The sequence below is a fragment of the Elaeis guineensis genome, chromosome 3, assembly GCF_000442705.2.
Source record: "Elaeis guineensis isolate ETL-2024a chromosome 3, EG11, whole genome shotgun sequence".
NCBI classification, from domain to species: Eukaryota; Viridiplantae; Streptophyta; class Magnoliopsida; order Arecales; family Arecaceae; genus Elaeis; species Elaeis guineensis.
The window spans coordinates 94,861,505-94,874,524 of NC_025995.2; the positions used below are offsets into that span (position 1 = coordinate 94,861,505).

General features: G+C 38.2%; 2 protein-coding genes across 5 annotated transcripts in view; both read left to right on the forward strand.

Moving 5' to 3' along the window:
* Positions 1–5,676: 5,676 nt before the first annotated feature.
* On the forward strand, positions 5,677–8,147 carry LOC105041751 (expansin-A10-like). The gene is made up of 4 exons (XM_019849442.3): positions 5,677–5,800; positions 5,879–6,009; positions 6,128–6,440; positions 7,249–8,147. Exons 2-4 carry the CDS (start codon positions 5,883–5,885, stop codon positions 7,553–7,555), a joined length of 747 nt encoding a protein of 248 aa, XP_019705001.1. The 5' UTR covers positions 5,677–5,800; positions 5,879–5,882; the 3' UTR covers positions 7,556–8,147.
* Positions 8,148–10,239: 2,092 nt separating this feature from the next.
* Positions 10,240–13,020, forward strand: part of LOC105041750 (soluble inorganic pyrophosphatase 1) — an 11,585-nt gene continuing 8,804 nt past the window's right edge. For 2 of the 4 annotated variants that reach the window (XM_010918764.4, XM_010918765.4), the window contains exons 1-3: positions 10,240–10,446; positions 11,104–11,231; positions 11,322–11,350. In XM_010918764.4, the coding sequence (XP_010917066.1) occupies positions 11,108–11,231; positions 11,322–11,350 (153 nt within the window). In that variant the 5' untranslated portion in view covers positions 10,240–10,446; positions 11,104–11,107. Of the gene's footprint in view, positions 10,585–11,103; positions 11,232–11,321; positions 11,351–11,408; positions 11,454–13,020 lie in introns of those variants that run through there. The other 2 variants (XM_073254037.1, XM_073254038.1) reach the window with 2 other exon arrangements.

Sequence of the window (13,020 nt, forward strand, 5' to 3'; positions counted from 1 at the left end):
ATATGAGAAGGATGTTGGGAGTGGGGATGTGAACTGTTTCATTATGGTATGTGCAAGCTGGCTTAAGTTTTTTTCATAAGCCGGCCATGTGATTTCCCATGTGAAGAGGGGCCTTTAGACCTATCCATGCACTCCATTTTGTATGCCCCAACCCAGTTGCATTCCAGCTGGAGCTGCCTAATAGCTCACAGAAAACAACTTCAACACCCTATATATGTTTCCATCCCTTAGCCATTACCTGCAAAGCACTTTCAAAGCATCTAGATCTTTTTTTGTCATCTCATGCCATGGAAAGCTGGTATCAACTGCCTCATGCACTGCTTATTTGGTGACCAGTGCCTTAACTTCCCTTCATTTTTGACAAAGATAACACCATGCACATGACTGCGAGGCTTTCGGAACCTGGCTAATTTCAATAGTTTTTTCAGTATTCATACTGATGTGGTCCTGTTAGAATTGGTTGGCAATGCACTACTTGAGAGACTAGTTAGGCGACGTATTAACTAAGATCATTTCTAGTTTCCTAGTTCTCTGTCATCAGACTGTTTCATTCAGAGAAGTGACATCATGTGTAGCTGGATACAGTTAATTGGAAGGGGATATTTACTGTCATTAGTTCTAATGTCATGCATGTATAGCTGTGCTGATCTTTGAATTCGCTGTTCATTGTCTGACATGCTAAGCTTCTGTCTTGTGATGTATAAGCTCTCACGCATTCTCCGATTTTCTTGTTGGGTACCAGTGAATGCTCGCCCACACCGACATGAAAAATGTCATGTATGATCATTGTTAATTCAAAGGCAATGTGCTGAATGAAATGATAGTGATATCTCATAATGAATTTCTTTGTTAGGTGATCGATTATAGACATGCTGAATTTCTTGGTACTTTGTAACTCTAATGAGGCTTCATACTTTCACATGTCATTAGATGTACTTGTTGATCAATGGATGTTAGCATTCCTTTAACTGAGAATGAAAGGGAGAAAAAAGTAGCCCAAAATTTATTTTCATGTGGATGAGTCATTTTTCCATTACTCTTGTCATGATGTGGACTCGCAATGGTTGCATGTTGTACATCCTGCTTTTTTTTTTTTTGGGTACAATATCCATAAGAAAAGGGGTTTATAGTTACATTTTAAAGATCAGACAGCATGGATTTGGCATACAAAAGGATTGTTTTATCATCAATCCTTGTAAAATTTCAGACTAATGTGCCCAAACAACTAGAACCTCCTGCAAACTGAATTGAAGAGCATTAGCACAAATTCCTTTTATAATTTTGACATTCCCTCAATAGATGACATAGGCATCCTACAAAAAGAAGATGCACTCACATAAAGAAAGAATCACCTTTCATGTAGTTTCCTCAGAGCCTCTCATCTCCATGAACACTATGGAAAGTCATACCTATCTTGCAAGAAATAACTGATATTCTCCATTTGTTAATTAACAGAGCTTTGGAAGATTCATTCAATTCTTTAAATTTAGGCTTGAAAAGAATGATCTTTCTGCCGTCTAGGCCACTGATATTGGAATCGGTTATCCAATCCTGGTTTATAAAAATCATCAGAGAGCAACCCTGAATTTGTTCAGTATCATGAACACGAGACTATATTCAAAGGATATGTGAAAGAAATTCTAAGCACAAAGTAAAGAAAATAACCTGGGGATTGGAAGGCAAGGTCGGTAGGCCTTCAGTGCGCTTTTGACAGACATGTTATAATTGAATCAAAGATTTATTTGCATTTGATCTATTCAGATGTAAATGTCATATTACTTAGTATGCAATGATTCATCAAATGGCAGCCCACTCTTTAGTTCTGAAGGTGGATGGGGACCGAAGCAGCCATTTGCTCAAACTCTTCTTGCATGGAGTTTACATGAGAAACCAAGGATAGTGAGAGACACTTTATTCCCTTTGCCTACTCACTACTTTGAATAAAAGGACATCTGTAGTGGAAGCTCGTAAAGCTTACCAACTGATGAGGCTGAATTCAAAGGAAACCCCACCCAATTTCACCAAACCAAGTGGTTGGCTAGAGGTTCAAATTCGTAAGGTGGCAGTTAGGTTAGAAAGTAATGCAAAGAAGGTCCACCAAATCTATTCAAAAGATACATTTTTCTCTCTCTGGCAAATGCAGCACCAATCACGGTCGTTAATGCTAAAAACCAAACTTTTGCTAAAGATTGACCCCCCCCCCCCCCCGCTGTCCCTTGAAGGAATCTAGTCACCATTCTTACTGTCGAGGTCATGTTGTGTGAAGAGACCACAATCAGAATAAAGTCTCTCCAGCTTTCAATCAGCTACTACTGTGGTTAGTTTATAACCTAAACAACATTTGCTATTTTTGCTTAATGCTTCATAACTAATCTAATCTCATATACTGACATTGCTTGTAGAATTGATTCAAGTGCATTCTTTAAAACACTGAGAATGAGTTAAATAAACCCCACTTGTGAAGCCACCAGAGGGCAAAGTGCTTCAAGCATGAATTGAGATGCCCCATAGCACTCAAGGGCAAAAATTATCTGGGCTCCCAAAGGCTCTGGTAGTGTCTCTATTCGGAGCAATGTTGCAACAATATTGCATGCATGAATGTAGACCTTTGATTTTCTTTTGTTGAAGAACATAAATCTTAGTTTTATTAATATCTGGATTATAATTTGTCCTTTCTTTGTTGTAGTAGTTTCATGGAACTTTTTTCTTTTAGTAATTTTTTTTTCTTTTCCCATTTTTCTTTGGCGTACAAGGATAGTTGTATGGTCCCTTTTTTTTTGATGTAAAGTTGAATGATCCTTGATCTTCATTTTCCTCATGAGCATGATAAGAATTCTTAACCACATCAACAATGTATTGCATCACTCAAAGTCTTGTAGTAGTAATCATTTTAAACTGATGCAAATGTTTTTTAGGAAAAGACATTTTAAAAAAACTTTTCCTCCTATAATTGAAAAAAAGAAAAGAGCTATAAAGAATGCTCTAGTTACAAAAAAGCTCCTGCTTTGATCTGCAAGTCCTCAAGACCAACCAACAATTAGAACTAAACAGGACAGCCTTGTAATTTCAATGCTAAGAAGGAAGTGACTCATTCACTATTTTTTGTGAGTCACTCCGACCAGATGATACTTAATAATCCACATATTCCATGTGGATAGGCTAGAGATTGTTTAGGAATATAACATATTTATAGCTATCTTTTGTTCAAGAGACAAAGGAAACCCATGAATCTTACTTTTTGACCAAATCCATTTTAAGAAAATGAGCAAGCAAAAGAAAATGTATAAATTATGATTAAGGAGTTGAAATGGGGCTCACCTAGTGTTAGACCCAGAGCATTGGAGGAGACAAAAGCTTTGCTTAGATATAACTGCCCACCAATGTGATATCATTTCTCAAATTAACCTTTTGATTAAGAAACAGGAATATAATCCTGACAACAGTAAAAAGAGATGAAGGGACCCAAAGACCTGCTGCAGAAATCAAGCTGAGATCATGTGAACACTAAGTAACTGCCCACACTCATGCATAAAGCAAAAAGGATAACAATTGAGAAAAGCTGAAAGAAAAGGAAGGGAGGTGGTCAGGGACAGGCATCAAGAGAGCTAAGTTATCAAGTTGGTTATTGACCGTTGAAGAATTTTCTGCTAATTCTCTAAGGCGTGAAGTTGCATTAATTCATATAAAGTATTAAAAGGATATAACTTTTGAATGATTAAATGTTCCCTCATGCTCCCAAAAGCGCACAGCTTTTGATTGTCCGATTGCATGCCCATAATCCCATTTGAGGCTGAAAGAGTTGTTGAAAAAAAAAAAAGAAAAAGAAAATCCTTTTGTCCATTAAATATTTAGTAGTATGGACTAAACTTGTGGAAATTATAATATATTCCAATGTTGTGGTTGTACAGCCTCTCAGAAATCATTAAACCATTGCTTCTCCCGCAAATCTGGGGATTGATCAATCTAGAAACATGTGATTCTTATATGACTAATCTTTCTTGGAAATTTAATCTGTCAATAAGAGTACTTCTGCAAACAAATCTCACCTTCTTAATCTTAGATCTTGATCTTGCTAAGCATTTTTCGATTCTTTTTGTTTAAGGCTAGTGCTCTAGTTTCATGAGAGGCAAGGTGAACTTCCAATAATTTTAAAGTTTCCTATTGAGTCTATAATACTGTCAAAATGGCATACGTGTTATTTTGATGAGTGATTGATGAAATCTCTTCAAATCACTTCTGTTATCTAAACAGTAGATTCATGTGGAGAAAACAAGGTTATCTTGAGGTTTCTATTAACTTCTTTTTCAATTAGAACAGTACGGAATGCCTTTATTATTCTTTTGTGGTCTTCAATAGTCACTCTTGGTTGAAGATATCTGGTTGACGGAAATGATATCAGGTGACTAAGAAGAATAATAGAGTAAAATAATTTGCAAATTTGTCATTGGAATACTATTATTATTACTTATATTCAAAATGACTTTTTAACTTACAATAATTTATTAGCTTAATGAACAATTGCGTTTATTATGCATACGTTGTTTACTCCATCTTATGGTGGTTACACCTAAAAGGGCTTCCGATATTTTTCTCCCATCACATAAATACAACAACTTAGCTGAATCAAGAAGATCAACTATAAGATACTGATAGCTTGAAGCATAGCAGTTGGAAAGATCAGGATATGGAGAGATAGAAAGGGGTAATCACACATGGGCCTTATTTATTTATTTATAATCCCACTCTGCAGGCTAAGCCTTCAGTTCCTCTGTATGCACACTCAGCTAATTAACTTTATTAATTAATTTGGTTCACTGGAGCTAAAATCCTAAAGAAAAGATTTTCTTTTTAATTAATCACCCTGAAGATAATGTCATCGAGCCGATGATTTACAAGATCATGCCGGCAAAGTTTTACAAGAGAAAATGAAAGACTTAGGCTTGGCTAAGTACACACAGAAATCTTGCTATAGTTACAAGTAGCGACTCATTAAATAAAGAAGTTAAGCTCACTGTTTACACAAGTGGAAGACTGCTCACAAGCTGAACACCCATGTGAGAGAGAGAGAAGCAAGTCTGCAAAAAGAGATATCCTGCATTCAGTGAGATGTTTCTAAGATGGGAAGAGGATATAATATTTTTCAAAAAACATAGGTCAAAATTTTCGGTTCATATGGCTTACACCCCTAGTTATGTAGTATACCTTCAGGCCTTGATTGGATAGAGAACATTCTATTATAATGGCGGCAGTTGTTGTCGCTGTACTCTTTTCTATATTCCCTTTTGGTGGTCTGTGTCCTTAACTTTTGTGCTTTCCTTGTCCATTTCACCACAGTGAAAATGTTTCCTATTAACAAGTCCATGGACAAACAAGAGCTAATAACCTTGGAAGAAGCTAAAAAAATCGTAGAACGAAGAGCTTCGCAGTCACCTAGCAGCATGCAGGGCCCATGCATGTGGCCCTTGTAGCTTTGCCCACAGTCCTAGAAGCAATGCCACCTAGTTTTGGTGGACTTTGGGTGGTTTCATATCTCCAGGATAACTCCAAAACCACGCGGTTTCCATCCTAAAACCACCTTTCTTGCCATCAAATCTGGTTTTTCTCTTACCATACCACTTTAGAAGTCCCAAGTGTCAGCTGGAACTTGGAAAAGTGGGGTAAAAACATGCAACTTGCCTGCTCCAACATCTATTTAAGGCCTCCCATCTTCCTCTCCTATCTTCACAAAGACATCAAGCCTTCTCTCTTTTGCCCACCTGTTCTTCTCCTTCTTTTTCTCTTCTTACACTCATCATTCGAAGTAATCATTTTTCTCCTATGCTCATCATTTATCAATGGTCTTAGAATGTTATAAAAGATCCCTTGTCTTTTTGTGCAGAGGAATGGCTTTTATTGGGCTTGTTTTGTTCGGTTTTCTCCCTTTTGTCACTGCTGCGCATGGGTATGGAGGGGGATGGTCCAGTGCCCATGCGACCTTCTATGGAGGAAGTGATGCTTCTGGGACAATGGGTATGCTTTGCATTGTTATGGTTCTCAAGACATGGATGGCATTACAGTAAGAGAGAGACTAATTGTGCTACCATGCAAGTGTAATGAGTAATGACCATTTATCACTATTTCCTGGCAGGTGGGGCTTGTGGTTATGGTAACTTGTACAGCCAAGGGTATGGGACTAACACTGCAGCTTTGAGCACTGCTCTGTTTAACAGTGGATTAAGCTGTGGGGCTTGTTATGAGATAAGGTGTGTAAATGACCGCCAGTGGTGCCTGCCAGGTTCCATTGTGGTCACTGCCACCAATTTCTGCCCACCCAACTCTGCCCTCCCCAATGATGCTGGGGGCTGGTGCAACCCTCCCCTGCAGCATTTTGATCTCTCTCAGCCTGTGTTCCAGCACATTGCTCAATACAGGGCTGGTATTGTACCTGTTGCTTATAGAAGGTGGGAACATTTGTTTTTGAACTACATGCTTATTTATTTATTCATTTATTTTTTCCAATGATTTTTTTTTTTAATTTCTCCTCTTTCTAATCTTGCCATGTCATTGATTCTATAATTGCAATCATGTCTATTTGTTAGTCGCTAACCAACCAGACTCAGATTAGTTGGTTGGCATGTTTCACATGCGAAAGGTCCCTGGTTCAAAGCCAGGGTGATGGCATCCCATTGTATTTCTAAAAAATATAAGAACTTGCTTAGTCCCCTACTCTTGGGGTTTAGGTGATACCTTCCTAAATCTTAAGTCACATTTTGCGGCTAACAGATTACACCTGCTATGGAATCTTGTATTATTTACTTTACATAAGTTTTATGGTTACAGATCTGACAGACATACATAAAAAGCAACCTCTGCTCTCTGTGGGGTTTGTTAAGCTTTCATGTATTATAGTAATTCCTCTTTGTGATCTTAGATATACTAGCATTGCTCATTGAGCTCAACACATTTCCAAAGAAAATTATTGATCTTTGCGGGGGATCAGCTTCATAATTATATTACTCGATGACTATTGGTATTCATCCTTCCAAATTGACTATCGTTCATAGCAAGGTGATATATGGACTGACCAATTGTCACATATTATAAGAACACCAGTAAAATGTTGTGGGTCAGCCTGCTGCCTTTTTTCTTCCTCCTGCTTATGCCAAGCTGTCTACTTCTTATCACCGCATATAATGTTTTCTCTTCTTTAGTCATTCCCACTACTACCATCCTTATTTTTCTCTCTGCTGGCTTGCTTTTGGACCGCAGGGTCCCATGCAGGAAGAGGGGGGGCATCAGGTTCACCATCAACGGTCACTCCTACTTCAACCTGGTGCTCATCACCAATGTTGGAGGTGCTGGAGATGTGCATGCAGTGTCCATCAAAGGATCCAGGACTGGGTGGCAGCCAATGTCCAGGAACTGGGGCCAGAATTGGCAGAGCAACGCCTACCTCAATGGCCAGGCTCTCTCCTTCAAGGTCACAACCAGCGACGGACGCTCTGTGGTCTCTTACAATGTGGTTCCTGCTGGCTGGTCTTTTGGCCAAACCTTCAGTGGGGGGCATTTCCGTTAAACCTTTGAGAACCCCTCCTCCTTCTATCTTCCAAGCTTATAGTAGGCAGTCTCATTAAATGTCTGGGGTATATGTTGAAGTTAATGTGCCATTAGGAGTAGAAGAATGATGGGTCAAGATTAGAAGGGCTTATTTTAATATGGCTCTTCATAGTATCTGGTTGTGGGTTTCTCTATGCCTTCTTTCCAGGCCTTAAGAATGCTCTTGAAGGAGAAGAAGAGGGTGGTGTTCGGCTTCTCTCTAGGGGCAAAAGTTGGCAGTGGAGGACTCTTTACCACCCACCAAGTAGCATGTAGGGAGTTTGAACGGTTTTGGCTTCTTTTCTCTGTGTTCCTTGGTTCTCTGGTGGTGAGCCTCTTAAAGGAAGAAAGCGCCCTTCCGAGGTTATGTGATCAGCTGCTTCCTGAAAGGCTTTTGTAATATTGAGCCATGTGTATGGAAGTTCAAATCTATAGTCACCTATTAATGAAAAGTAATGTTATAATTGGGTGCCAATACTGAGATCTTCATTCTCATTTTCCGATTTTAGAGTGATTTAAGGTGTTTAAAGTGTCTTAATTATGCTAATCATGTTATCTAAACATTAGCTATGTAGGTGGATCATGATGGATGATTTTTTTTTTTTTTTTTTTGATTTAGGATTTTTGCAGTGTGCATTTTGCACTAAGAGTGCTGTACAGTTGTTAATGAGATGGACAGCTATTATCAATAATATACCATGCATAGTATGTACAATCATACTGTTTGCTAGTCATTTATCTCAATAATTAAATGGTGTGGTATCTATTAAATATTGTATGGTACTATATGTCGTAAGTTGTATTCATAATTGCTAAAATGTGTGGTGTTTTTTTTTTTTTTTTTTTGTTATATAATCGGAAGAGGGGATACCAGCGTAACAATCCCTTCTGGATGTTACCATAAAGGTCCCTTCCAACGGAAAATGTCCGATGCATCAAAAAGGGGCGACTCACTTGGCAAGCCAGGTGATCACGACTCTCTACCACAGGGGTAGGAGGAGGGACCCCCTGTGTTTTGGGTGAGTACGTCACCTCGATGCTCCACAAACATCCAAATGGATCAAAAATCGCTCCGCATGTATCCAACCGGAGCATTGGGCATCCGATCTCGTATTTAATTGACGTCCGTGCATTTCGAACCCTAATCGTTTCAATGAAAACACAAGGCCTGTTCCGCCAGTGCTACCACCTGCTGGCTAAAATGTGTGGCGTTTGGGTGAAGAATTTTGCATTTCTCCTCTGCTACCGCTCATTTTTCCCCCCTAAATTCCCTAGTTCACGGTGCTGTAGCGTTGGCGCAGTGGCTTTTTCAGAACAGAACAAGGTGTAGGGTTGAGAATGAATTTTATTAAATCTGGTAAGCTTTCTGCTAAAATATGGCAAGGCTCGGGCTGTCAATGGACCGCGGTTTGTCATCTTCGAGTCCCGCGACGCATGCTGCCACAGCCCGTCCTCCTCAACTTCTTCAATTCCCGTCCCATCCCACAAGAATTTGGTTGGATATCACTAACCGTAACAAAAGAGAATCTAAAACCATACGATCTACGATGGGATGCCATGGACTGGTTGGATGAGTTTTTTGTTTAGTTCCTGAACTAAATGAATGAAAAAATAGGAATGATTGTTTTTTCCCTCAGTACTAGATCTGTTCATGGGATGCGCTAGGCTGAGCCCAAGGAATAACATAATTTAGTTAGGCTGAAGTCTTGGCCTTTGAGGCTATTTCTAGTACCCAAGCCTGGTGCTTATTTGGGCTTCCGACTTCTGGTCGGATCTCACAGGCTACTTCAATTTTTTTTTAATCTAAAAAATATAAGGAATATTCTCCTTCGTTGTCACAAGCCCGTCCAACCAAGGGAATTACTGGCTGCCAATTTGTTAAACAAAAATATATTATTTTTTTTGGCTAAACAAAAATCCTTGAGGATCTTTTGTGCTTAATGGAGTGAGGTTGGTTGATTGTACATGTGGGAATGAGAATACCACCCACCGTTGCTCTGGTTTTTTTTTCTCGCTAAAACAAAGTATTCATGCAAGCCTAGCACGAATACATTCAAAAAAAATTAAAAAATAAAATATCTCATAATACTCTGTAACAAATGCAACCATCCAATTAATTGCAGTGTTCACTTTTCGAAAGATATATCTAATAAGTGATAATTAGGGCTATGCACCATATTAGCAGTCTCGAGATATCTTGTAAAAAGGATGAGTGGCATCTCTCTGCACATATCCCTGAATTTAAGAAATCACTGTAGCTGAATCTATTCAATGACCAGACAATCGACTTATAGAGTTCGTCACACATATGGAATTTCGATCCAAGCAGCTCAAATAACTAGATCTTTGATGATAAAAAAAAAGTACAAGCTAATACCACAATGCTACAATTCTTGCATTTAACAATACCATTTTGCCGACATAATTACATCATTAATTACCTACATTGACCATTTAGATTTGCCTAATGGCCGTTCTTATTGTGAGATTCATATATAATTGAATGCAAAGATTGAGTGAACTGAAATCGCCATGGATTGCTTTAAAACTATAAAATCGCCGTGGATTGCTTTAAAACTAGTAAATGAACTGTTCGGATCGGTAAATTCGGCCGTTAGATCACCGACTTTTTGGGGCCCCCGGTGAGCCGCAGTTCTTCAGGATCTTCAACCAAAGAGAGTCTGGGAAACGCAGTGGAATCGAGTGGGGAAACGATACTGGAAGGCGAAAACCGAACTGGACGACGTGTGAAAAGGGATCGGGAGCTGCGTATGTACTAAGCGAGGCCGAAGAAAACATAGCCGCTTGCGCCCCATTCCAGCCGACCTAGAGTTCAAGACCCAACCTAGGGTTTCATTCGTGTTCATATAGGTAGATTATTATTTTTCCTCCGTTCTATAAAGTTCTCTGATTTCTTCTTAGTCTTCTCATATATGCGAATTTGTTACGGACTTCTCTCTGGTGCCCGCCGGGATTCTTGGAGCTCCAGAGTTTTAATTCTATAATAAAGTGAGGGATTTGAATTTAATCTCTTAGTTTGGCATCACAAATTAAAATGCACAAAATGGATTCAAATAGATTCAATTTGATTGAGTCGATTGTGATAAATTTCATCCCCATTTCGATGCCTGCGATCTGTTTGTCGATATGACTTTAGCTTAGTTATGCACAACACGGTTTTGGGTTCACGATGGTTTCTTGATCTTCCATAAAGGTTGCTGCTTGAACTCATTCTCTGTGTTATTTCATGTTTCCATATATATCTGATTACTCTTTTGTTGAAGGAAAGACATACAAGCTTTTCACAAATGTCATCTAGGATTTATTTCTTAGAAGTCTGCTTCTGATGAGCTATGCCATGTAGTAATTTACTAATTAAAAACCCGTCTTTAGCACCATATGCTTGCTATAGGAGACAAGGATTTGCTGATCGTCATCCATTTCCAGTTTCCGAGTTAAAGAAATGCAGTCCTGCTGATGCATATTGAAATTCTTACCTTTCTGCTCGGTGTTTTCTTTTCCATATAGAGATATGAGTGAAGAAAATCAATCAGATTCTTCTCAAAAACGCCCAGCTACACGGCTAAATGAAAGGATTCTCTCATCCATGTCAAGGAGATCGGTAGCTGCACATCCTTGGCATGATCTTGAAATAGGTTTGTACCCTAAGAATCCTAGTATCGGATTATATAAGTGTCAACTAAAAGGTTCTACAGCATCTGACTGTCAAAAAAAATTGCACGCAGGTCCTGGAGCTCCTACCATTTTCAATGTCGTAAGTTGTCACCTACAGTCACGATATGATATTGCATTTGCATTCCAGAACAAAATAACATTGTGAATCTGTGATGCAGGCTTCTCTAAATTCTCACCAAAAGGTGAGGCTATTTGAGCAGCCCATATTCGCTGCCTATTTGGTCTTGTTCTTTCTCATAAATATGCCTGGTTGATTTTCTGGGATCAGATCTCAATTCTGCTGGCATTTAGTTTGGATATTAGTTTTGGTGGATTCTTTGATCTTAGATCTAAGTTTAATAGGATGTTAGCAAGATCTTTTATAGTCTAGGTCAGCCTAAAGAAACTACAACCATAACCATCAATCCTTGCCCCAACCATATGTGGTCGAGTTTTTTGAATCCTCATTCTCCAATCATTTGTTCATTCTGAAAACCTGCAAAGGGCTATCTGTTTTTGAGTTTTTCCGAATTCTCTTGTATCTTTTATCCATCTTAGCTATCCAATAATTAGGTCATTCCCTCTTATTTCTAAATCCTTTAGCAAAGATTTGAGCACCATTCCTTATTGAATCATTATAATATTTCTGTTATGCTTGCCCACACCATCTTAACCAGTTCTCCATCACTTTATCCTCAATCAATTTAACTCTTGTTGCTATTTTAATATCCTCATTCCTTGCTTTATTTTTTTAGTTTTTGGTGTATTCTTTTAACATTTTCATCGACGCTTGTTGTTTTTAACTTATTCTCTTTAGTGCCAATACTTTTGAGCTCTGAACCATTGCGATTATTTTGTAGAGTTTTTTCTAGTTGCCAAGATACATGTTGGTCATATGATATTCTAGAAGCACCTTTTTGGTTCATCCATCTGGCTTTATTTCTACTATATATGTCTCCATCTCTATCTCTGCTCACATTTATGTCTAGATTCTAAATACAAGAAATTGGTCACTTTGTTACATCTCTTGTTCATCAGTCTTGATGATGGCCCTTATTCTCCGAGGATTTCATCAATTGCATAAGAGGACTGCTTCAATTATTTACATTTTTCTAAGATTACTTGCATTTTCTTCAATTTCTATTTCATGACCTTTAGTCATAATTTTATAGATCTGTTCATTGGTGTAAATTGATGGTAGAGCAGTATTTTGTGGCTCCTTGGTTCTCACAAATGGTACCATAATATTCCTCCAATCATCCAAAACTCTTGGTTTTTAGAACCTGGCTAAATAAACTAGTAATCCATGTTGGTCCAAAGATTTCACGATTTTTACAATCTCATTTTATTCCATCTGTCTTAGCCTTTTGGGTGCTTTTCAAAAGTTATCTCCACTTTAGTTTTTTCAGTTGAATGAAGAAAACCTTGGTAACTCTTTCATTTTCTTCTTTCACATGATTTTTTTTTTGCAAAATGCTCTTTCAAATAAATATATATTTTAAAAAGACCACTCTGTGGTGTCCATGCCTTTCACCAAATACTTGTCATTCTCGCAATTAATATGTCTTACTTGATTGGCCTATCCGGATCTTGCATTTAATTCATGTATTCCAGTTTTTCCAAATACTTGTCATTCTCGCTATTAACATGTCTGACTTGATCAGCATATCCAGATTTTGCATTTAATTCATATATTCCATTTTCACCTTCCTTTGTATCTAACTTGTCATCAACTATCATATGCAACATATTTTTTCTCTTTATGTCTTT

Excerpts from the sequence above, each read along its gene's own strand:
- LOC105041751 (XM_019849442.3), top strand. The coding sequence starts at position 5,883 with ATGGCTTTTATTGGGCTTGTTTTGTTCGGTTTTCTCCCTTTTGTCACT. Across the intron at positions 6,010-6,127 it reads TGATGCTTCTGGGACAATGG|GTGGGGCTTGTGGTTATGGT; the intron begins GTATGCTTTGCA and ends ATTTCCTGGCAG. Across the intron at positions 6,441-7,248 it reads GTACCTGTTGCTTATAGAAG|GGTCCCATGCAGGAAGAGGG; the intron begins GTGGGAACATTT and ends TTTGGACCGCAG.